This window comes from Siphateles boraxobius, unplaced genomic scaffold (genome assembly GCF_051911475.1).
Source record: "Siphateles boraxobius isolate OS27281-9 unplaced genomic scaffold, OSU_SipBor_1 25, whole genome shotgun sequence".
Lineage (NCBI taxonomy): Eukaryota > Metazoa > Chordata > Actinopteri > Cypriniformes > Leuciscidae > Siphateles > Siphateles boraxobius.
The window spans coordinates 26988162-27013062 of NW_027508866.1; the positions used below are offsets into that span (position 1 = coordinate 26988162).

The window sequence follows — 24901 nt, forward strand, 5'->3', positions numbered from 1 at the left end:
TGTATAATTTCCTGATAATTAATTTCCCCATCCCCCGTAGGTGTAGTAGTAGATAAATAATTTAAAGTTCGTGGATAAATGTTACTTCATATGTATTCACTTGCCACATATCGAATTATTTCCAATTCCTCAAAAACGTTGTTTAAATATTTTGTCGCGTTGCTTTTATGGACTCTATCTATGCCATGGGCTGACTTTAGACAGTAAAAGACTGCCTACGAGACTGTGCGAGCTTCTCCTCCTGTCTATACGGTAATGTCTCTATTGTGCGACATAAAGTCGCGTGGTTATGACGCAATTTTTAGCCTATTTTTACAAGAATGGCTTCTACGGGGCCATAACGTAAGATACAAAGTAATGGAGCCTTTTATACATTGTCGTGTTTCTTTAGAAATAAATAATGGACAAATGGAGTCTTTGGACACCTCAGATGTAAAGTTATTCGCTGTCAAAGTGACGCCAAAATGAATGGGAGTTAATGGGATGCTAACAGCAGGTGATAGCCAGCTACAATGGCGGCCCCCGGAGGCGATATTTTTTTTCACAGGATGGTAGAGGAAGACTCATGAATATTCATTAGGGAACTCATGCCTGATTGGTCTGATGACCTATCCCCTAACCCCGCCCCTAAACCTACCCGTCACTGGGGGTCTGATGACCTACCCCTAACCCCGCCCCTAAACCTACCAGTCACTGGGGTTAAGACCAATCAGGGATGAGTTCCCTAATGAATATTCATTAGTCTTCCCCTACAATCCTGTGAAAAAAAATATCGCCCCCCGGAGGCAGCTTCAACTTCCGGCTGATGGATTACCCCCTTGGGTGCAATTAGAGAATTGAGATGTCCTTCAAGATGGCTGAGCTCGATCGGTTTCCGGGTCATAGGATGGAGGACAGAGGAACGAGGAGACGAGGAGGGATATTGAGAATCACCCCTGGAAACAGCGTGCACCGGTGTGCAGCGGGGTTTGAGATACGTGTTCTCTTGTTTGATGGGTGTGTCAGAACTGCAGTCCAATCAGTAGCAACATGTATAGCACGCGGTATTAAAGTGAACTGGCACAATGGGTACAAGGAAAGTAATTTAAAAATGTGTTCGATGCTGCTCGGTATAGCCTACTGTACGCAACAACTGAGGATATTAGAAGACATGTTTGTCGTAAGTTTTATTGTAAAAATATAGGATTTTTTTTGTCTGAATTAGGAAAGATGTCTGCTTCCATTTGAGTTTCGGCAATCCCTTCACTTGATTGGGGTGTTCTCTTGTGTTCTGGGCGGCAAGTGCAGTAACTGTAACATCTGGCATATTTTGTAGTATCAAACACATATTTATACCATATTTATACTTCATCAGGGTCCGAAAATTCATCACAAAGAATACAAAGAATGGCCTTCTCAACTGCCATAGTTGCAACTCTTGCGTCAGAACAGTGCGTTCAACGCATCACCGTTTCTGTTTAAAAAACGTTGAGCAACGTTTTGTCGGGGCTGAACGCTGCCCAGTTTAGCCTGGGAGCGTGCGTTACTATGGCGATGCACAACGCTAAAAGCCAAACCACTTTCATTGTGTCTAACAGGGGCGCAGATGGCACTAGGAACGGGGGGGACATGACCCTGTGTGACAGTGTGTTACGAATCCTCAAAATGTAATATACAGGGGGTAACCACTTTTTCTGGACATCCAGGTAAAACGGTTACTCCTGTGTTCTCAGTGGAAGAGACTGATCTATGGATGACAGTGTTTACACATAAAGATGACACTTAAATACATCACCAGTATCACAGCAGTGTGTTATGAATCCTCAAAATGTAATATACAGGGGGAGAACCACTTTTTCTGGACCTCCTGGTAAAACGAAAGTGTTTACACATAAAGATGACACTTAAATACATCACCATCACTGCAGTGTGTTATGAATCCTCAAAATGTAATGCACTTTTCACTTTTTACTGTACCAAATGCACTTTTTCTGGGCCTTCAAGCAGACGAGTATCATAAAATATCGTAAATGAGAAAAACAACACAGATATTGTGCAGTGCAATATAGTTTATTTATGTCTGCAGCAAAACTGACAAAAACCACACACACACACACACACACACACACACACACACACACACACACACACACACACACACACACACACACATACACACACACACACACACATACACACACACACACACACACACACACACACACACACACACACACACACACACACACACTAACAACAACAATAATAAAAAAGAACTTAGAATTAGCATGTAGCTTGTAGCCTACATCTGATTGAGCCATAAAACATCTGAAAATATGCATTCTATAATTTAAAACCTGTATGTAATTGCAAATTATCTAACAAACAACGTAAAATGTACATTACTGTGATGGAGAGTAAGTAAAAACACCGCGATGCACAATACACCCGTTAATCGGAGCTTGCGCGGAATCATGAGGTCATGATTTTCGTCTTGATGTTGCGGACGCGCACTGAAGGGGAACTGAACTCTCCGGAACACCGCCGGTGTGGTGAAGGCGTGATTTTTTTTCCCAAACCACTTCAGCGGAAATCCCGCCCTGCAGCCGATTTCATTGGTTTAGGTTACAGTGACGGGTAGGTTTAGGGATCAGTGTTTGGTGTAGGCAATCAGTACAGTGATTGACATGACCAATGAAAACTTTTAAATCGGCTGCAGGGCGGGATTTCCACTGAAGTGGTTTGGGAAAAAAAATCACGCGTGGTGAAGAGATCGGAAGAGATGACAAGTCCCACTGAAGAGATGGGTCTCATCTATGATGGGTCTCACCTTAGGACCCCATTAGTATGCCAGTAGTATTCCTGATCTAAATATGTTCTCGCGATAACTTGTAGCTAATGTGAACTGTTATAGCTTTATGTGGAATGCTAAATCCCGCTGCTATGGTAGTACCCCAGAGTGCAAGATAAGATAAAAGATAAAAGCAGTTTGTTGCCATCAAGTAATACATTTATTTGTATAGCGCTTTTCATAGTAGGTTGCGTCAATAGCAGAGGAGAAAGGCCGCGAAAATTAAAAATACTACTTTTATTGTGTCACGAAATGTAGTTTTAAGAGTTTTTCAGTCGAGAATGTAGTTGCTTAAAGCTCAAATCTGTGGTTTATTTATAAAGATAGCGCCTATTTAAAATTTTGATCTAACGTTTTCGGAGTTGTGAGATCCAGGCGATAACCGGGCGCACAGCGCTCATGTAACCCGCCTGGAACAGCCTTACCTAGGCTAGTCCTTCTGACGTTTGCCGCTAGCTCTGATGTCTCTAGTCTAGTGGTTGAACATGAGATATAATTCGGCTTGTATAAGTCGATCTTTGGTCTCATTAATCTATAGTTTGTTCCGTGGCAAATCGTTTTGGCTGAGGGCAAAGTGAAGTCTCATAACTTTATATATTTAGGCTATTTATAACTTTAACGTTGTAGCCTGCTGACTTAGTTTGACTGAATCTTTTAACTTGCTTTATTTCTTGACTTGTATAGCTTCTTATACCTTTTAGGCTACTTATACTTTAATAATGGCTATTATTGATCAACAAAACTGAAATTTAACAAAAAGAGATAGGGTTGTGTCATTTTATTTCATATAGCCTATGTAAGAATATTTTAATATATATAAAATATGATATCACCAACACGTCATGTATTTTTTCATGTATGGAATGGGAAGAATTTCAGAGTATGTTGTCTTGAAAGAAATCAAGCATTACTGGCAAAGGCTGAAAAGAGACCATGCCTTTCTAAGAGCTTTTAAAAACAGGTTGCTGTTGATAATGTAGGTAAACAAAGTTTTTGTTCTGTACTTAGCTAATATGATGTACTGCAATATTAAATATATAATACTTCAATGTGTATATAATATAATGAACTTTGCTGCTTTGTAAATTTAAATCAGGAACGGGCAACTCAGTCCCTTTATTACACGTGTAAAAATTACACATACATTTTTTTTTCAGTGAATATTCATGATGACCATGATTACTGCCTGAAGACAGACATGGCAGGAGGTGATGCATCACGCACAGGTATGCTTTATTTGATTTTGATATTAGAATTAAATTTGTGCATTCCTTATTTAGATGTAAAAATGTAAAATAAGTTTGACAAAGATTTGTCCAATGTGTTCACAGAAATTGTTCAGTTTTCTGTGGATCGCTTTCACATCTTGGAGCTAGAAGAGGTAAGATGTCAAATAAATCTAAGGATGTTATATATTATATAATACTATATATATAAGACAATTACAAAGCATTACTTTTTCTAGGAAATATATATGAGAATTTTGAATGAGGAAACCGACAGAAAGCAGCCACTCATTAAGTTTTCGAGATGCCAGGCCACAGTTGAAGATTTCGAGACACTGTGCCCACAGAAGAAAAGTTTCCCATGGCTGAATGACGACGTTAGAATTTCAATTTGATAAAATTTTTGTAGTGAATATATATTTGTAATATCTCTAGTTAGTCCTGGTTTCCAGAAAACGTCCAAACAATAAGCTGCAATTGGACACATTCCTACCTGCAATCCATTTAATGGGGCTTTAGACAGTTTGTTTGGTAGACATTTTAATTAAAGTTCCTGTCATGATAAAAACTATTTTACTGCACTCAACAGGCCCAGAGTCTGTAGCACCAAGTTTCATCACAAAATTAAAAATATCTCAGCTCTGGAAGGCTCTAGAGCATCCAATCTTGCACTCATGTCTATGTCTCAGCACCCTCTATCAGAAATCCAAGATTTCGAGAAGATCCAAGAAACTTTATTTTTCAACCCAAAAAATCTATAAGGGGGTAGGTAGGCCATCAGGTAAAGTTTCTCGGATCTTGTCGAAATCTTGGATTTCTGATGGAGGGTGCTGAGACATAGACATGAGTGCAAGATTGGATGCTCTGGAGCCTTCAAGAGCTGAGATATGGAGATCCCACGTAGCATTTATTCCATGTACAAAATAGTGGCTTCACGGCCAGTGGAATTTTTGGATGAAACTTAGTGCTACGGACTCAGGGGAGCCCGCAAGTAAATAACAGGCATCTGTCATCCCAATTCAGCCTACGATCCCTCTGAGTCATTATGCGTTCAATTGTAGCTTATTTGTATGACCGTTTGTCCACGAACCTCCTACATATACTTCTTATATTATTCAACAACATTTTACTGTAATCTACTATTTCTTTTAGATTCTTGACACAAGGATTGCACAGCTCTGTAAAGCACATGGTGGAACTGCTTTACAGGTGCACACATTCGTTCTCTGGTGGCGATCCTTCACTAACAAGAAACATGTGAATGACAGTCACATTTCTTGTCTGAAGGTAAATGAAAATCTATTAAATAAATCTCAGGGGCTGGGAACACATTTGTCGCACCAATTATTTTCTTAAAAATATTTTAAAGGACCTTGATGAGAATGACATGGTCCTTATTCCAAGAATTGTTGGTGGACAGAGCCCTGAAAAGGGAAACCACTTCATTTTGTGGGTATGTGTGGAGAAAAAATAAATAAATTTTTTGCTCAACAGTTGTTACTCTTTGTGGTTAAAGCGGTTTCTGTTTGTTTTGTAAAGGTCTTGAATGGTTTGTTGAATCATATTCGAGTGTACGACCCCACTGGCAACTACAAATCAATTTCTGAGATGGACCTGGCTATACTATGGTATTTTTTGCATTGTAAATGACACACAATTTATCTTTATTTACTAATGTACATTTCTTAATTTCTTTTTTCTTTTGTACAAAAGCAATGCATTCCGAAATACTTGGGACTTGGGAAAATGGACTGTTGAGTACCCAGAACAGTGGAGGCTGGCTGACTCTAACAACTGTGGGGTTTTGGTTTGTACAGTAAGTTAAATAAATCCTTTTATTTTTTTATTTTTTGTGTATTACATCTACATTACTTTAACAACTGTGTTTATTGCATTAGATGGCAGAAATGGAGGTGAGGGACAAATGGACCTCTATGAAAATCGAGGTGATACAGGGAGAAGATCTGTGGTATCTGAGAAGATATCACGCATCATCAATGGCAGCATATGCTGTTCAGCATATTGACCCATCTCTTCGGTGGGACTCATCTCTTCACCACACCGGCCCGCCACTGCTTCAGAATCGCGTCGGGGCAGACGCAGGCTGACACACAATAATAATCTACACCGGTGACCATTACTTTGTTTGTACCCACGTTCTCACTACACGCTGTTCTGTTTTCAATAAACACACAATGCCACCAACGTTTACACACTCTCTCTCTCTCTCTCTCTGTGTGTGTGTACGACTCCTGAGTGACGTCGCCGGGGTCCTATGAGGAGCTGGTAGCTGCCTCAATCGTGCCTGTAGGAGCGGACCGGTAACCATAGTTATCATACTATGACTGAGCTGAGTCGGTGATTTTCTGAACTGAAAAAAATCGACTGTATAAATGCCACATAAAGGCAATGAAGAGACAAAAAACAATAACCTTGTTTTTTCAAAAACCAAACAATGTAAGTATCCTATGCCTGTGTTGACTTTCCCAGATGTGGCAGAATAGATTTGTTAAGGGGAATAACTAGTCTGACAATAATGGCAAGAAGGCAAATGTGGAGACCATAACTATGCATTTAGGTGAGTGGACAGAGGCAAATAATGAATGAACACAAAAAGAATGGTTGGATAAATCAAACAATTCGTCAGGAAATAATGTTTTATCTAATCATTTAAACCAGTGTACTGTATAAATGGATTGAGGTATGTTCACTGTTGTTTAAGCCACTATAAAAATAATTATAATAAGTCAATTTGTGTGGTGCAAGGTTTATGCAAACAACAAGTAAAGGCCTACATAAACTTTTGACATCCTCTTATAGCAGGAAATCATGTTTTTTTATTATACGGACTGGAGCAACGGAGGATATAGATTCTTAAATGATGGGCTATGAAAAACATTTCTTAATATGTCATACATCATTTGAAAGATATTTCTATAAATTGCAACAAACTTGTAATTAACACTTAAATTTAAAATTTTGAGTCATTCTTAGACATTTTTGAAATAGTAGTTTTAGCCATTAATTCTCAGGAATATGTTGTATTTCACATTGTTGTGAAATTCTATTCAGGTATAGAGGGTTAACTGAAATAAGATTTCAAATGTTTTCCTCCTGGCCTGCAGGCAATTTCTGATGACAGTAATGGCGCTTTTCCACTACACAGTACCAGCTCGCCTTGGCTCGGCTCAGCTCGACTCGACTCGCCTTTGTTTGGTTTTCCACTGTGTAAAAGTTGTACCTGTACCTGCTTTCGGGTACTTTTTTTCGTACCACCTCCGGCGAGGTTCTAAGCGAGCTGAGGCGAGCTAAGGCGATACTAAAATGTGACGTGAAAACAATGCCGACTGCTGATTGGTCAGAGAGAATCGTCACTATTCACTGCGTCATCATTGCACGCGCCAGATGGAGTATCCAGAATAACCCCGCCTTTTTTAAATAGTTTAGCCAGAGATAGTTACTAAACTTACTACTATTATTATGGCAACTCGGAAGAATACGCCGTGGTCAAACGAGGAGGTGCAGACATTCCTTTGTTTGGTTGCCGAAGAGAGGATCCAGCGAGAGCTTGATGGGGCAACGAGGAACGAAAGGCGTCGCTATGACGACCGGGTACTATTTGTGGCGATACTTTCTGCAATGGAAAACGGAACGAAAAGCGAGCCGAGTCGAGGCGAGCCAAGGCGAGTCGAGTCGAGTCGAGCTGGTACCTGTAATGGAAAAGCGCCATAAGACAGGCCCTAGGCCTAGTCAGTCAAGTGAGAATCTGCAGGAGGGCAGCCACAAAAAATACTTTGCTGAAGACATGAAGTTTTGGTGGGTGATTGGCATACAAGTCAAATAACAGTCTGATCATGCATTGCTAGTGGTGATCAGTGGTGATTAGGCCTTTGTTTACCTTTGTTCATTGTTGTTTATCCATGATTTCAAATAAGAATCCCCCAATGGCTTTTTAGTGCAAATCATTAGCCCAAATTACGCGAAGTTAATACACTCAGCAGAAAATTGCATTTTTAAGTTCACTTATCTGTTCTAAAAATCCGTTCAAAAATATGATGACGTCACATAACAGCAGAATGCTAGCGTGTTCCGGCCAACAACGACCTAACCTGTAAGAAATCGAAAGGACATAAGTACTTGTTCATTCGACTTTTGGATAATCTATATTGAACTTGCTGAATCAACAATAAAATCTACATTGATTCAACGACATGCAGGAGAAAGGGATACATTTAGCCTTCTAGCCCCATAGACTCCCATTCATTCTGCACTCGCCCGCGATCACCTCCAGTGGAATTCTAATGGAACTGCAACCAAGATGATATACAATGGGGCTAATAGGAAGTGCCAAGGCTCTCCGTTAGACGGGCTCTGCCTAAACCGGCTTCATGCTATAGGCCCCTGGGCTGTGTGCTTCTGAAAGACATCTATTCGGCTCACCAAGGCTGCATTTATTTGATCAATAATATCATGAAACATTACAAACTAAAATATCTGTTTTCTATGTGAATATATAGTAAACTGTAATTTATTCCTGTGATCAAAGCTGAATTTTCAGCATCATTACTCCAGTCTTCAGTGTCACATGATCCTCCAGAAATTACTCTAATATGATGATTTGATGATCAAGAAACATTTCTGATTATTATCAATGTTGAAAACAAATGTTGTGGAAATCGTGATGCACTGGCATTCAATAGATTTGGGTAGGTGAGATTTAAAAAAAATTATAACAAAAGAGACAATAAAGACATTTGTAATGTTACAAAAGATTTCTATATCAAAATGCTGTTCATGAACTTTCTGTTCATCAAAGATACAAAAATATTAAGCAGCAAACATAGTTTTCAACATTGATAATAATAAGAACCACCAGCACCAATAATAACTGATCAGACTCTGAAGACTGGATGACTGCACAAATAATGAGGTATGCATGTATATATTCAAAAAGAAGAAAGATATTCTATATTATAATCATATTTTACAATATTAATGTTTTACTGTATTTTAGATTAAATAAATGCAGGCTTAAGAGACTTAGACTAATTTCAAAAACATAACTTGTTTTAATAAATGGTGTAAATGTAGAAAAAAAGCACAAAGTGCTACTTATTTTATGAATATTAACTGATTTGTTACCTTCAGTAAAACATTGACAATGCACTTATGATTTATATAGCCTACAAAATTTATTGTTTGTACATATTTCCATAGTTTTATAATCGTATAAGACAAACAGTTGGCCATGTTTTATGTTAATGCATCTATCGTGGTTATAATGTGAGAATGAGTTATTCCTTTACTTTCTATCATGAATTATTCAACAGTTGGCTAATTATACTTTTGAGGGAGTATTTTTATATCTTAATAAAATTTGCATCCATTAAAAAAAGAAAGTAAATTCTGTGTCTGTATAAGGTTACAGTCTCACAACCTAGTGAATCAATACCTATCAATGCACTTTTGGGCTTATATGCTACTTTACAAATAGACAGCAATTTTATTAGATTATGAGAGTTTTGGACTTAAACCAAAATTCATTAGGATACTTGCAATAATTTTTTTCCTGAAGTGGGAGAGAAGCGAATTTCCTGCTGGCGTAGAGTATGTAGGCTATTTGTAGTTTCATGATAAAGAATATAATGAATGGTTCGAAGTGAGTGAAGTTGAAAATCATGCGCATGCGCAGTAGCGTCTGAGTGTATTTAAATATGGGATTCCAGCAGCTCCACAAACACACACGGTTCTTCTTCTCCACCTGATCAGTGTGTGTGTGTGTGAGAGAGTGTTACACATCATGATAAGCTGGGCCATCGGAACTCTGGCGGTCGGGATCGCCACTCTTCTGCTCGTCCAGAGGAAGTTTTACCCGTACTTCTGGGAAGACTTGCTGTATTACGCGAGGGTTCGGCGCGTGGGGAAGGCGATGATGGCGAGGATGAAGCGCGGAGTTGTCACATATCTCCAGTGCTTTGAGCTTCAAGCCAGAAACATCCCTCAGAAACCGTTCATCGTGTTCGAGGATCAGATCCTCTCGTACAGGGACGCAGATGTGCGCAGTAACAGATTCGCGAACGTGTTGAGGTCTCACTGCGGGCTGAAACAGGGGGATATCGTTGCGCTCCTCATGAACAACGAGCCGGACTTCATCTTCGTCTGGTTCGGGCTCTGTAAGCTGGGCTGTGAGGTCGCGTTTCTAAACTTTAACATCAAATCTCAGTCTCTGCAGCACTGTCTGCAGAGCTGTGGTGCTAAAGCGCTCGTCATCGGCTCAGGTAAGCGTCACAGACGCGACGCGACGCACGGGTAACGTTAACGTTAATAGCAACATAACTGACTGTAAAAGGAGCTTAGCACTATTATGTTATTATCACGGTATATAACTGCAATATATAGAGACATTTCCCCCTCAGTCGTTGCCATGTTTCATTGGCCTTTTTCCCATCAAGCTGAAGTCAAGATGAACATATTTGATCCTGTGAAAATTAGTGTGACGTAGAAGCACAGGGTTCTTTTACTACAGCTCGTATGCCATGCTAGTTGTTTTGGTTGATTATTTTGTATTGTTTGACTTTGAAAACAATTTACAAACAACAAGAAAAGTTTGACCCAAGAAATCTATGTTTTGACAAAGCCAAGCATGACTGAACATTGAAAAACAACAACAACTAAAGGCTGTTTAGGCTGGTATTGTTCTGTTTTTTTGTTTTGTTTTGTTTTCAGTTTCCAGAAATCTGGCGTCTGAATTATTCTGGGTGGTTGCTGGAGTATTGATTGGTAGTTATTAGAAGGGACGACAAAAGAAAAACGAATCCGGGTAGATTAATTACAAATTGTAATTAATAACCTAATCCTTACATTACACATTTAAAGTAATATAATATGACTACTTATTGATTACTTTTAGTTTATTTTTGACTAATATAAAAATACAAAGATAAAGAAAATATACTACATTCTTTATCAACAATGTGTGTATCAAATATTACGTTACGTCAGGGTTTCCCAGACTGGAGTCTGTGAGTTTAATGAAAATCATATAAAAATCTAAATAAAACAATTATTAAAAAATATTTTAAAAAATGATTTCTTTACCTGCATGCTATGTGACCATTAACCAATATTGGAGAACCTTAGTGATAGCCTAATTCAAATGATAATTAATGTGTTTGTCAGGACTTGATTAGATATGCAATGTTGAGACAACTCTTCTTAGAAGTGAAATGATTTCTGTATCTCCAGTGATAAAATGCTGTGTGTCAAGTCACCTTTATTTATAGGCTACGTGATTTTTACAATACAGGTTGTTTCAAAGCAGCTTAACAGAGATAACAGGAAAATAATGTTGTAATGTTGTTAAATATAAAATTAAATGTCCCCAACTAAGCAAGCCAAAAACCAATGGCGACAAAGGTGAAGAAAGGCGAAAAAGGCGACAGTGGCAAGGAACCAAAACTCCATGAGTGTCAGAATGTAGAAAAACCTTGGGAGAACCCAGGCTCAGTAAGGGGGCCAGTCCTCCTCTGGACATCGAACAAACAGTGTATGATTACAATTTAGGCAGCATTATAGGTTAGAAGTCAGATGGGATCAGCGAGCAAGTGGGACAATCTGGTTGGGGGTTGAAGTCATCACGCCGGTATGGAGACCAGTATTCTAGGTTATTACATGAGGAAGTTTTTTGTCCAATAATCAGAATCTCTGTTTTTTCAGAATTAAGTAGTAGGAAATTGCTAGTCGTCCAGTTTTTTTTTTCTGCTATGCATTTGTTAATTTTGTGAATGGGTAAATAGGGCATGAAGAAATATAGAGCCGTGTATCATCAGCATAACAGTGAAAACTAATGCCATGCTTTCTAATAATATCTCCTAAGGGTAGCATGTACAGAGTGAACAGCAACGGTCCTAGTAATGAGCCTTGTGGTACACCATACTGAACTTTTGATCGATAAGACATCTCTTCATTTACTGCTACAAACTGATAACGGTCAGATAAGTATGATTTAAACCATGCTAGTGCAATTCCACTAATGCCAAAATAATTTTCGAGTCTATTTAATAGAATGTTGTTATCTATAGAGTCAAATGCAGCACTAAGATTGAGTAACACTAAGAGAGAGATACAACCACGATCGGATGATAAGAGCAAATAACTTGTGTCTCTAATGAGAGCTGTCTTAGTACTATGATACAGTCTAAATCCTGATTGAAAATCCTCGCAGATACCATTTCTTTCTAAAAAGGAACATAGTTGTGAAGATACTGCCTTTTCTAGTATCTTTGACAGAAAAGGTAGATTCGAGATCGGCCTGTAATTGACTAATTCTGTAGGATCAAGTTGCGTTTTTTTAACAAGCGGTTTAACGATAGCCAGCTTAATTTTTTGGTACGTATCCTAATGACAAAGATGAATTAATGATATTAAGAAGAGGATCTATGACCTCTGGAAGCATCTCTTTCAGTAGCTTAGTCGCTATAGGGTCTAACATACAAGTTGTCGATTTGGATGATTTAAACAGGTTATAAAATTCACCCTCTTCTATAGCAATGAATGAATCAAATTTTTCGTCAGGGAGACTACAATGCACTGTCTGATGCGATCCCTGATATTATCAATCTTGTAAGTAAAGAAGTTTATAAAGTCATTACTGCTGTGCTGCTTGGAAACGTCTGGGTTGAAGCTTTATTTTTCGTTAGTTCAGCCACTGTTTCAAATAAATACCTAGGGTTTTGTTTATTTTCTTCTAATAGGGTTAAAAAATAAGCAGTTCTAGCAGTTTTTAAGGCCTCTCTGAATGCAATAGTGCTCTCTTTCCATGAAATGTGAAATACCTCTAGTTTTGTTTTCTTCCAGTTGCGCTCCATTTTTCTGGATGCTCTCTTAAGGGCCTATGTGTGCTCGTTGTACCAAGGCGTTGGACTATTTTCTTTAATCTTCTTTAAGCGCAAAGGAGCAACTTTGTCTTAAGTGCTGGAAAAGAGAGAGTTAAGTTTCTGTTGCAATATCGAGTTCTTCTAAGCTATCTGGGATGCTGAGATGATGAAACTGATCAGGCAGATTATTAATAAAGCAATCTTTAGTGACAGAAGTGATAGGTCTAACATTTTTGTAACACGGAGTCGGCTTTGCAGCCTTGGCTAAATGAAGTTTACACAAGACTAGATAATGATCTGAGATGTCATCGCTCTGCTGCAGAATTTCAACGGCATCAACATTGATTCCATGTGATAATATTAGATCTAGAGTATGATTACGACAATGAATAGTTCCTGACACATGTTGTCTAAAGGCCCGTTCACACCAAGCACGATAACTATAAAGATAACGATAAAGATAACTATATATGCGTCCACACCAACGACCGATAACAGTCTTTTTATTCTAAGCACGCGCGCGCCTGCGCTTCGGTTTCAAAGTAGAGAAAATGGATGACCTGCTGCTGCTTTACATTATAAAAAAATATCAAAGAAAAACAGGCGCTTTTGGGTACACGATATCCTTAAAAGACGAGAGGAGTTGGGAGAATCCGAATTTTATTATAATTGTTATTGTCATTTAATATGTTTTTGCTGTTCTTATTGCCTTTACACGTCTTTGCCAGCAGATGTCCTCAGCCAGCATGCTATGTTCCGAGCACATCTAAACAGTGAATCTAGCAAGTCTAGTGTAATCGATCAAATCTAACAGTGAATTTAGCTGACGAAGTCAATGATGGGATAAAAACATCGCCCAGTCAACACCTTTATGTACATCGCCTTTTTCACTGCAACTTAAGCAATGTTGTCAAAACTAGCGCTGGATAGCCTACCTTAGGTAATTTTGTCATGCTATGCTAAACTTTGCTAAACTGCGTAATATCTCATCGTTAATACTTCTCACCATTTATTCCCAGGATACGATGCTTTCCATATATCTCTCTTTTTTAACGTATCCTTGAAAAGGGGGTTTGACTTGTCAAACAGTGGAGGATTTTTTTTGTACCTCGACGATTAACTTCTCTGCAATGTCATCTGCCATTTTAAATGTACGAGACCTTAAAATTATAATGGATTCCGATTGGCTGTCAGTGTTTTATCGTTCGACAGCTGGAAAAAAATCGTTCTGAAAGTGATCCCAACGAAATCGTTTTTCATATCTTTATCGTTATAGTTGTGGTGTGAACTTTGTTATTCTTTAATATGCAGAACGATTTTTAGAATTATATCTTTATCGTGTTTGGTGTGAACGGCAGGGCTCTCAAGTCTCACGAGACACACGCATTTCAACCCGTTCACACGCTCACACGCCACACCTTGTATTTCTCACGCTGAGGAGTAAGGGAACTTGTCCCGCTATACAATTAATGGACGAGGCGCAGGCAAACGGAGGGAAGTTCTCTGCCGAGTTCATAGCATCTGTCTCGAGTTATACTGAGTTAAATGCTAGCTACCAGCCAATCAGAAATTAGAATTAGTTGTTTCCGGGTAAATTATGTGTTCCCGCTGCAAGCTCGTTCGTTACTAGACAACACGCGCACACACGGAGTGGAAATTGAAGAGCACGATCTGATGAATGCGGTTTGCGGACATCTTCATTTATTTTTTGTAGCATTTTGATTTTACGATTCCTGGACGATATCTCTTGCCTGTGATCAAAGACAGTGAGAGCTGATGTTGAGGAGTATAGCCAAATTCGTGCTAAATTATTTTTGATGCATTCAAAAACTCTCCAACTGCTTTTAAAGGGGTCATCGGATGCAAAATACACTTTTATATGGTGTTACGACCCAATATGATTTAATTTGTGTCTAAGGATTTTAAGGGAATAACATTTATTTTGACACTCAATATCTCGAGAAAGTAGCAATGCAAACAGTGGTAGTAATAATAATAAAGGAGAAATTGGATTATGAAGTGATTTATTCTTCCCAGCCCATAAACACAATATAGGAAAAGTAAACTTTAAATATTTCCAAATATAACTAATTAAACAAATGAAGAAAAATACAATGAAATTCACCAAATGAAAATGAAGAGCACGAGTGTTGCCAAAATCAAAGAACTAAATAAAACAAAACACCTCTAACTACAACCATGAAATCTAACCTCACTAAATCAAAAGAAAAATAAAAAGAAACATCTTCGGCGTGCCAAAGCACCCCTTAACTTACCTCCACTAACTAACAAACAAAAATTACAACACGGCAACACTCTCTAAACTAGTGAACTAATACATAACATTCGCTATGTAGCATGATGTATGTCACGTGACGTTCTAGCTAGCTCTTCGTAAGAAAACACGAGGACACACGGTCAAACTCTATCAAAATAAACTGAACAACAGATCAAAACTAAAGAAACAAATTAACAACAAATGAGGGACACAGATCTAACATGGGCTACATAATGAACATCTACGAGAGGGGCGCGCGCGCGCGCACACACAGCCAAAGCCCAACCAAAGCCCCCGCGCCTTTGAAGACAGCTGGCGTCGCATTTTATAGCCAGCTTCCGGCAGAGCGTCATGGAGACGAACGAATCCCAGAGGACTAACAGGATCTGAAGCCAATCAGAATCTGAGAACAAAAATAGAACAGATCATAAGTACGAAAACAATCGTAACACACTTCCCCCCATAAGTTTTTAAACAGCGAGTGAAAAAACTGTTTAAAGACTAAAAAAAAAATAAGAGGAAAGTAATACTTAGATTCTCGAGAGACTGTCCGCTACCACGTTTTCCGAACCCTTTTTGTGTCTAATTTCTAAGTTGTAACTCTGTACAATCAACGCCCAGCGCATAAGGCGTTGGTTATGATTGTACATTCGGGAGAGAAACACCAAAGGGTTATGGTCAGTAAAAACAATCACAGATGAAGAAGAAGACCCCAAATAAACTTCAAAAAATTGCAAAGCAAAAAATGAGTGCAAGGGTTTCTTTTTCTATGGTCGAATAGTTCAATTGATGCTTATTGAACTTCCTAGAAAAATAACAGACCGGGTGATCAAACCCCCTCTCATCCTCCTGCAAAAGTACAGCTCCCGAACCTGTACCACTAGCATCAATCTCCAACTTAAATGAACGAGCAAAGTCTGGGGCAACCAGAACTGGTGCGTTAGTCAGCAACATCTTAATGCCATCAAAAGCCTGCTGACAATTCTCAGTCCACTTCCATATCCTCTTAGGACTCAACAAATCTGTAAGAGATTGCACGACGACAGAAAAGTTACGACAAAAATTGCGATAATATCCAGCCATCCCTAGAAATCTCCGCAGTTCACGTCGCGTGGTAGGAACTGGATAATCTGCTACAGCCGCAACTTTAGCGCTGACCGGTCGAACTTGGCCTTGACCCACCTCCTTTCCAAGATAAGTAATTGTTGCTTTACCAAACTCACATTTCGCCAAGTTCACGGTCAAATGAGCTTCAGCTAGACGTGCAAACACAGTTCTAAGCAACATCAAGTGTTCTGACCAGTCCAAAGAATACAGTACAAGGTCATCCAGATAGGCATTACAATTTGGTACTCCAGACAAAACAGTGTTAATCAAGCGCTGAAATGTGGCAGGCGCGTTCCGCAGTCCGAACGCCATCACCCGATATTGTAGAAAATGATCGGGCGTGACGAAGGCAGAAATTTCGGCTGCGCGAGATGTAAGCGGCACCTGCCAATATCCTTTCAGCAAATCGAGCTTAGTAACAAATTTGGCCGGACCCAAATTGTCCACGCAATCCTCCATCCTCGGCAAAGGATAACTGTCGGGTATAGTAACTGAATTAACTTTTCTGTAATCTGTACAGAAACGACTGGTTCCATCCGACTTCCTCACTAGTAGACATGGGCTACTCCATGGACTCAAACTGGGTTCGGCTAATCCATTGGTCAACAGATAGTCAACTTCGGATTTCATCTGCATTCGCTTGACAACATTTACCCTATAGGCATGCTGCTTAATCGGGACCGCACAAGTGACTTGTATGTCATGTTGTAATACATTAGTGATTGAGGGGACATCTCCAAACAAAGAAGGAAACTCATGGATTAACCGAGTAACATCATATTTTTGGGTCTCACTTAAATCACTCAAAAAGCTTGGCATAGTTTGCAGAATTTCGGAATTTGCCAACCTTACCCCATGAGACGCATTAACTGACATTAACGCATCATCTTCTTGTAACTCACCATTAGATGGAGACGTACTCTCACCTTTCCCCGTGACGGAGGGAGCAATGACAGCAGCGACCACAGTGCTGTTCGGCTGAGAATCCACCTTACTATTAGCTTTCTCAATAGAATCTCTAGAAAGATATTTCTTCAGCATATTAACATGACACAGTCGTTGCTTCTTCTTACGGCCAGGAGTCAGAATTACATAACTAGTGTCATTCAACTTCTTAATCACCTCAAAGGGACCATCAAAACGCGCTGACAAAGACGAGCCCACAACTGGCAATAATACCAGCACTTGATCACCAGATTGGAAATCACGTTTAACAGACTTAATATCAAAACGTTTTTTCATTCTCATCTGAGTCTCACTCAAGGTTTTCTTCGCAAAAGAACAAGCTTCATGCAAACGCTCTTTAAACTTACTGACGTACTCTAGCACATTCACCCCAGAAGATTCCTGCTCACTCATCATCATCTCCTTAAATATTTTGAGAGGACCCCGCAGCGTGTGTCCGAAAACTAAATCTGCTGGGCTGAAACCCAACGATTCCTGAATAGTTTCACGAACTGCAAACAAAAGTAAAGGGACGCCCTCATCCCATTCCTTGTCAGACTCCAAACAGTATTTTCGTAACATCGATTTTAGTGTTTGGTGAAACCGTTCGATTGCTCCCTGACTCTCTGGATGATAGGCACTCGACACCTTATGCTGAATTTCAAGGGTTTTCAAAACCTGTGCAAAAAGAGAAGAAAGAAAATTAGTCCCCCGATCGGTCTGCACCACCTTTGGTAACCCAAAAGTAGTGAAAAACTTTACCAATGCTTTAATTACGACAGGGGAGGTAATTTTTCTTAAAGGAATTGCCTCCGGAAAACGAGTTGCAGTGCACATTATTGTCAGTAAAAACTGGTTACCACTCTTTGTTTTTGGTAAAGGACCCACACAGTCCACAAGAACCTTCTCAAATGGTTCGCCAACCGCAGGTACTGGAATTAACGGAGCCGGAGGAATCATCTGATTGGGCTTCCCAGTAACCTGACAAATATCACACGTACGACAGTACCCCGAGACATCTTTTTTCAATGCTGGCCAGAAAAAATATCTGAGGATTCGATTATAGGTTTTTGTAATCCCCATATGTCCCGACCATGGATGATCATGTGCTAACATCAAGACATGCCGTCTGTAAACTGACGGTACAACCACCTGCCTGAGAATATTCCAGTCCGTCTCTTCACTGAAATTTCCTTGCCACTCTCGTATAAGCAAGCCCTGATCTAACACATACCTCACTTTCTGATTTTTCACGGTGTCTGGATTTTCCGCCGCTAGAAAACACTTTTGCAGTGACGGATCAGCCCTCTGCGCTGAAATGACATCATCATGTGAGACAGGCAAATTCAGCACTTCAGCATCTAAAGATTTATCTTTAGGCAATTGGTCATCAGAAATAACCCTCGTGGTATTTTCAGGTTGAAGTTTACCTTCCTCAAATACAGACGACATGAATGAATCAGACAATCCAATCTCTTTGCCTATTCTGCGTTTTTGCGCTCGGGTAACCACGCTTGCGGGAAACACATCAGGATATTTGTGCGCTACATCATCCACAGGGATAAAACAATCTGGCTGATCAAGGAGTTCTGGCAAGGGAAATACCTTACCTCCAGCCAAATCATTTCCCAGGATAAAAGTGACACCCGTCACTGGCAATACAGTACGAACTCCCACATTCACAAAACCCGTGATTAACTCACACTGTAAGTGTATACGATGCAATGGGACTTTTATAGTACCCATTTCAATACCCTGAATCAATACATGAGATCCACAAGATGTCTGCTCAGATAGTGGTAAAACATCAGCGACAACAAAAGATAGAGCAGCTCCAGTGTCACGCAAAATGTTTACCTCTTGCTGATTATCACGATCGCCATGTAAAGAGATGAGCCCTTTCATTAAGAACGGCGTGAATTTCACATCAATCTCTTCACCATTAGTAGCATCACTCAAATGTGCCTTCATATTATTCACCAACCCAACCGGCTTTGGTTGACCTGGCGCCTGCTTTTTTTTTAACGTCATGCAGTCAGAAATAACGTGCCCTCGCTTATGACAATAAAAGCATTCTCTCACTTCTTGCGTTGGAGGTGAACTCTGTTTAACTCGGAAATTTGAACTCTGTCCAGAGAAAGAGCCTGCAGTTTTCTCTGAACGGACCGAACTAAACACATTCTTGTGCGTCAACACAAATTCGTCGGCAAGAATTGCAGCTTGTGATGAAGATACCACCTTCTGTTCATTCAAATATGTCACCACCCGTTCGGGCACGCAATTCTTAAATTCCTCCAACATCATCAGATCTTTAAGCGAATTAAAATCGGGCACCTTACTTGCAGCTAACCACTTATCAAATAGAATCCCCTTTTCACGGGCGAATTCCATATAAGTCTGCTGACCTGTTTTCCTGTGATTCCTAAACCTCTGTCTGTATGCCTCAGGCACCAACTCATATGCACGAAGTATAGTGTTTTTCACAACATCGTATTTCATACTATCATCCAAGGACAAAGTCGAAAAAACTTCCTGAGCCTTTCCTACAAGTCTGCATTGCAGTAATAATGTCCAAGCCTCTTTTGGCCACCGAAGTGAAGAAGCAATTCTTTCAAATGCATTAAAATATGAATCTACTTCATTCTCCCTAAACTGAGGCACTAATACGATATGCTTGCTGATATCAAACGAAATTGTTGAACCAACATTCCCTACCGGCACAGAATGATCAGGAGCAGATCGTACAGTTGATTCAGAACGACTCTTCACAGACTCCAATTCAAGCTGACGTAATTTAACCTGCGTCTCAGCTTCTATCTCCAGTTTTCGAACCTGGAGACGAAAATTCAACTCAGCCTGCCGTGTATCAGCACGATCCTGGGCTTCCATCTGAACTCGAGCGAGACGCACCTTCAGGCGCGTAACATCCCCTGAACCGACGGACAACGGGGCCAATGGCTGGAAGGGCGATAAAGTTACCTTGGCTTCGGCTTCTCCCTCCACCGTATCACCCAACCCTGCTCCTGACGCGTCAAACCTGGAGAGAGGCTTTTCAGCTGCCTCATCTTCCACCGCTTTCGCAAATACATTTAATTCAACAAGCTTTTGAAATATCGAAGCTTTAATAGACTTTTTCAACAGTTGCTTTGAAACTGGAACTTTAAAATGATCGGCAATTTCTAAAAGATCATCTTTTCGACACTTGTCTAACTGTTCAGGCGTTGGATTTTTAATAAATTCATGAAAATCGAATGAACTCATTTTTCTTACCTCATGCCATCCAATCTCTCACAGGAATTTTTCAAACGATCCAAGTGTTCTCCACACAACACCACTGTTACAATCTGCACATACCAAAGACAACAAGTGTACAAAACAGAAAAGAAAATATATATCTTTTCACTCCGGATCAGCTGTTATAATTATAATCCCGGACGAGCCCCCATTAAATGTTACGACCCAATATGATTTAATTTGTGTCTAAGGATTTTAAGGGAGTAACATTTATTTTGACACTCAATATCTCGAGAAAGTAGCAATGCAAACAGTGGTAGTAATAATAATAAAGGAGAAATTGGATTATGAAGTGATTTATTCTTCCCAGCCCATAAACACAATATAGGAAAAGTAAACTTTAAATATTTCCAAATATAACTAATTAAACAAATGAAGAAAAATACAATGAAATTCACCAAATGAAAATGAAGAGCACGAGTGTTGCCAAAATCAAAGAACTAAATAAAACAAAACACCTCTAACTACAACCATGAAATCTAACCTCACTAAATCAAAAGAAAAATAAAAAGAAACATCTTCGGCGTGCCAAAGCACCCCTTAACTTACCTCCACTAACTAACAAACAAAAATTACAACACGGCAACACTCTCTAAACTAGTGAACTAATACATAACATTCGCTATGTAGCATGATGTATGTCACGTGACGTTCTAGCTAGCTCTTCGTAAGAAAACACGAGGACACACGGTCAAACTCTATCAAAATAAACTGAACAACAGATCAAAACTAAAGAAACAAATTAACAACAAATGAGGGACACAGATCTAACATGGGCTACATAATGAACATCTACGAGAGGGGCGCGCGCGCGCGCACACACAGCCAAAGCCCAACCAAAGCCCCCGCGCCCTTGAAGACAGCTGGCGTCGCATTTTATAGCCAGCTTCCGGCAGAGCGTCATGGAGACGAACGAATCCCAGAGGACTAACAGGATCTGAAGCCAATCAGAATCTGAGAACAAAAATAGAACAGATCATAAGTACGAAAACAATCGTAACATATGGTATTTGCAAATAAATGTGTCTTTGCAGTGTGTGGACACAATCACCATGCAATGAAAAAAATCCATTCACTTTTTTTTAATCCTCAAAAAGCCAAAAAGTTGTTGCTCATTATCGTTTAAATATACATGCACCGAAACGGGTCACTGTGAACAGAGCTGTTTTTGAGGAGGTAAAAAGGGTGTTGTTTTACACAACCTTTGAGAAATTTTAACCAAAGTATGTTACAAACTTTACATGAAGACCCAAAAGAATCATACCAACTTGTGGAAAATGGGCATCCGATGACCCCTGTAAAGGTGACCGGTTTGGGTCTTGACATACATGCTCAGGGCAAGTTGTTATGACACAATGTTATGTACATTGAGCACTGATGTTCAGTTGGCTTGTTTGGGGTCAAATTTATTTTTTCAATAAATATGTATTTTTTAAATATAACTATTTATTTTATTTGGATGAATTTGTCTTTTTATCAGATTTAACAATTGTTATAATTTCCATTTGTGCTGGTCAATTATGAACAATAGGCAAAATTGAACTGCTAGCAAAAATTGAAGCGAATTTGGTTGGGTCGAGGGACCGCTGCTGCAAATATTTGGGTGGCTCCTCCCCTAAATCTCACTCTAAACTTTTGATAAAACTTGAGAGCCCTGGAACGGGCCTTAACCCCAATAGTGTTAAGAATGTCTTTAAATGCCAATCCCAATGCATATTCTTTATTATCTACATGTATATTAAAATCACCAATAATTAAATGATAGATTACAGCAGCTCCTCCCCCTTTGCCTTTCATACGAGGTTCAGGTTTATAACCATAATCTTGGGGGAGGGGGGGGGGGGGGGGGTGTACACATTTAAATTGGCTCTCAGTTTTCAGTGATCGGTGAGAATAACATATAATCATGTAATCAATAAAAAAGTAACTGTAGTCTGATTACGAGTATATTAAAAGGTAGTATAATCCAATTACATATACTTAATTTTTGGAATCTGATTACGTAACCCAGATTAAATGTAATCAATTAGCACCCAGGCCAGCAATGATTATTATTATTATTATTATTGGATATCTCAAATTAAAGAGTTGTGGCTCAGTATTATGTCACATAATTAAGACTCTTGCTCGCTGATCGATTCAATTTTAAGATGTGAATTTACAATAAGTTGGTTGTGTTGGTAATTAGTAAGAATATAAGCTCACAATAAAAATGATTAAAAGTGCTGCAGCAACCAAGACACTTTTATAAGAGCTTAATACATTTTTTATGTAGCAGACCAAAAATGTTACTCTGAATTGTTGGCAATGTAATTGTGAAAAAAATATTTTTAGTGCTTTTATTATATAACCATATTAACATCATTATATGCACTTCTGTACATCTAACATACAAGCCTCTTTGCTCCTGCAGCCACATAATGTCCTGATCTTGTCACGTCCTTGCAGACCTGATGGCGTCTCTGGAGGAGGTGCTGCCGACGCTGATGGACTCTGGGATAGGTGTGTGTGTGGCAGCAGAGAGGTCCTCACTGAAGGAATCTGGGATAGGTGTGTGTGTGGCAGCAGAGAGGTCCTCACTGAAGGACTCTGGGATAGGTGTGTGTGTGGCAGCAGAGAGGTCCTCACTGAAGGACTCTGGGATAGGTGTGTCTGTGGCAGCAGAGAGGTCCTCGCTGAAGAACATCAGGACACTGCTGGACCAGCTGGACTCGGCCTCACCAGAGAAGCCTGTGCTCGACGCTCCTCCACCAAACCTCATGGACAACTTCTTGTTCATCTTCACATCTGGCACTACAGGTGCAGTACACACAGAAAACACCAACAGCTGTTACTCTATAACAGTTCAGGACGGCAGCAGACACGTTTCTAGGCATGCCCACATCCATATTTTGATATTTTTAAAGACTGGTTTCGGATATGAATGGATAGAGTTGTCTTTACCTGTAGAACAGAGCAACACATGCTCTTTTTGTTTTCTTTCTTATAAAATATCCCAATATTATTTCAGCGTAAGATACCGCTGCAAAGGATTCAGCGCATTTATGAGCTGTGCTAAGACCTTTTTGCAAACCACTTTGGCAGATAAGATGAGGGTGATTACTCTGTGAATCTGGCATCACTAATTCTGATTCTAAACAGCTGATAAAAAAAACACAGATTACATGATTGATTGCTGAAATATTATTAGAGGAAATGATTCTCTGGACGGTATATGACACACAGGCCTGGTTAAACAGACAGGTCTTCGAGTAAGCCAGGATTAGGCATTAGTTCAATTATGATTGTATGTCCTTATGGACATTTTTGTCTTTTTCAGTTTTTTTTTAATCATTTTGCCTATGTTAGAGATTCCAAATGCATACATTTTGTGTCTAGGGGCGCACTATACCCTCATGTCCCGATTCAATACATATCACGAGACTGAACTCACCATACGATATTAATGCGATACTCCAAGGCATCTGTTAATTAAAATGCTAAATTTGATATTACATTGTGTGTGTAAGTGAATAGGCTTGGACTTGGTGCTGGAAACCCAAAGCACAAGACAATAGAGACACCAGAATAACAATATTCATGGTTCAGAAGCTGAAAATGACAAAGAAATGCCATGGGTCTGCGGAATATGCATATATTATTATTTGTTATTTCCGAGGCTCCTGGGGCATATGGCATCCGCGACCGCAGCAACGCCGCTCGGATTGTTTGATATGAGACCGCTTCAGCTCTGGTTTCGCAAACGAGTCCCGAGGTGGGCATGGTAACATGGCACGGTCCAAGTTAGTAAAATTTCCAGTTACTCCGGCCTGCCGTCAGACCTTCACCCCGTGGTCGAACTACAGCTTTCTATGGGCCGGAGTGCCCCTGGAATGAGTTTCCAGGCATATTGTTGTCTCAACAGATGCCTCCACCACGGGCTGAAAGCGGTGGTGGAGGCATGTCAATTGCACCATGTGCAATTGACATGCTGCCGCGGCTCCTGGACAGGACCCCAGCGCCTTTGGCATGTCAGTTGCCTCGAGTTGCTGGCAGTACGCCTTGCTCTGCACCGCTTTCTTGCATTGCTCAAGGGTCAACACGAACTAGTTCGCTCAGACAATACCGCAAATATAGCATACATCAACCGACAAGGTGGTCTAGACAAGGAATTAAATCAGAAATCAAGAAATGCTTCAGATACTTCACTGGTCTGGTAGAAATAGCTGTTCATTCATTTACAGTCATGTGGCAATGACTATTCTATTCTTCTATGTCTACATTACACTCTCCTCTCCTCTCCTCTACACTCTCCTCTCTACACTCTCCCCTCTACACTCTCCCCTCTACAAGGTGGTCTAGACAA

The 24901-nt window shown here is 39.8% G+C and overlaps 2 protein-coding genes across 2 annotated transcripts in view; both read left to right on the plus strand.

Annotated features, from left to right (window-relative positions):
• The first annotated feature begins 3992 nt into the window (after positions 1 to 3992).
• On the plus strand, positions 3993 to 6164 carry LOC143750741 (uncharacterized). Its single transcript, XM_077243912.1, has 8 exons — positions 3993 to 4056; positions 4162 to 4211; positions 4296 to 4433; positions 5209 to 5343; positions 5426 to 5509; positions 5596 to 5684; positions 5770 to 5872; positions 5955 to 6164. The coding sequence occupies exons 1-8, from the start codon at positions 4029 to 4031 to the stop codon at positions 6162 to 6164; spliced, it is 837 nt and encodes a 278-aa protein (XP_077100027.1). The 5' UTR covers positions 3993 to 4028.
• A 3576-nt stretch (positions 6165 to 9740) lies between these two features.
• Positions 9741 to 24901, plus strand: part of LOC143750374 (long-chain fatty acid transport protein 6) — a 62445-nt gene continuing 47284 nt past the window's right edge. Inside the window, exons 1-2 of the mRNA XM_077243425.1 lie at positions 9741 to 10334; positions 23005 to 23355. Coding sequence (XP_077099540.1) covers positions 9857 to 10334; positions 23005 to 23355 — 829 coding nt within the window. The 5' untranslated portion in view covers positions 9741 to 9856. The remainder of the gene's footprint in view (positions 10335 to 23004; positions 23356 to 24901) is intronic.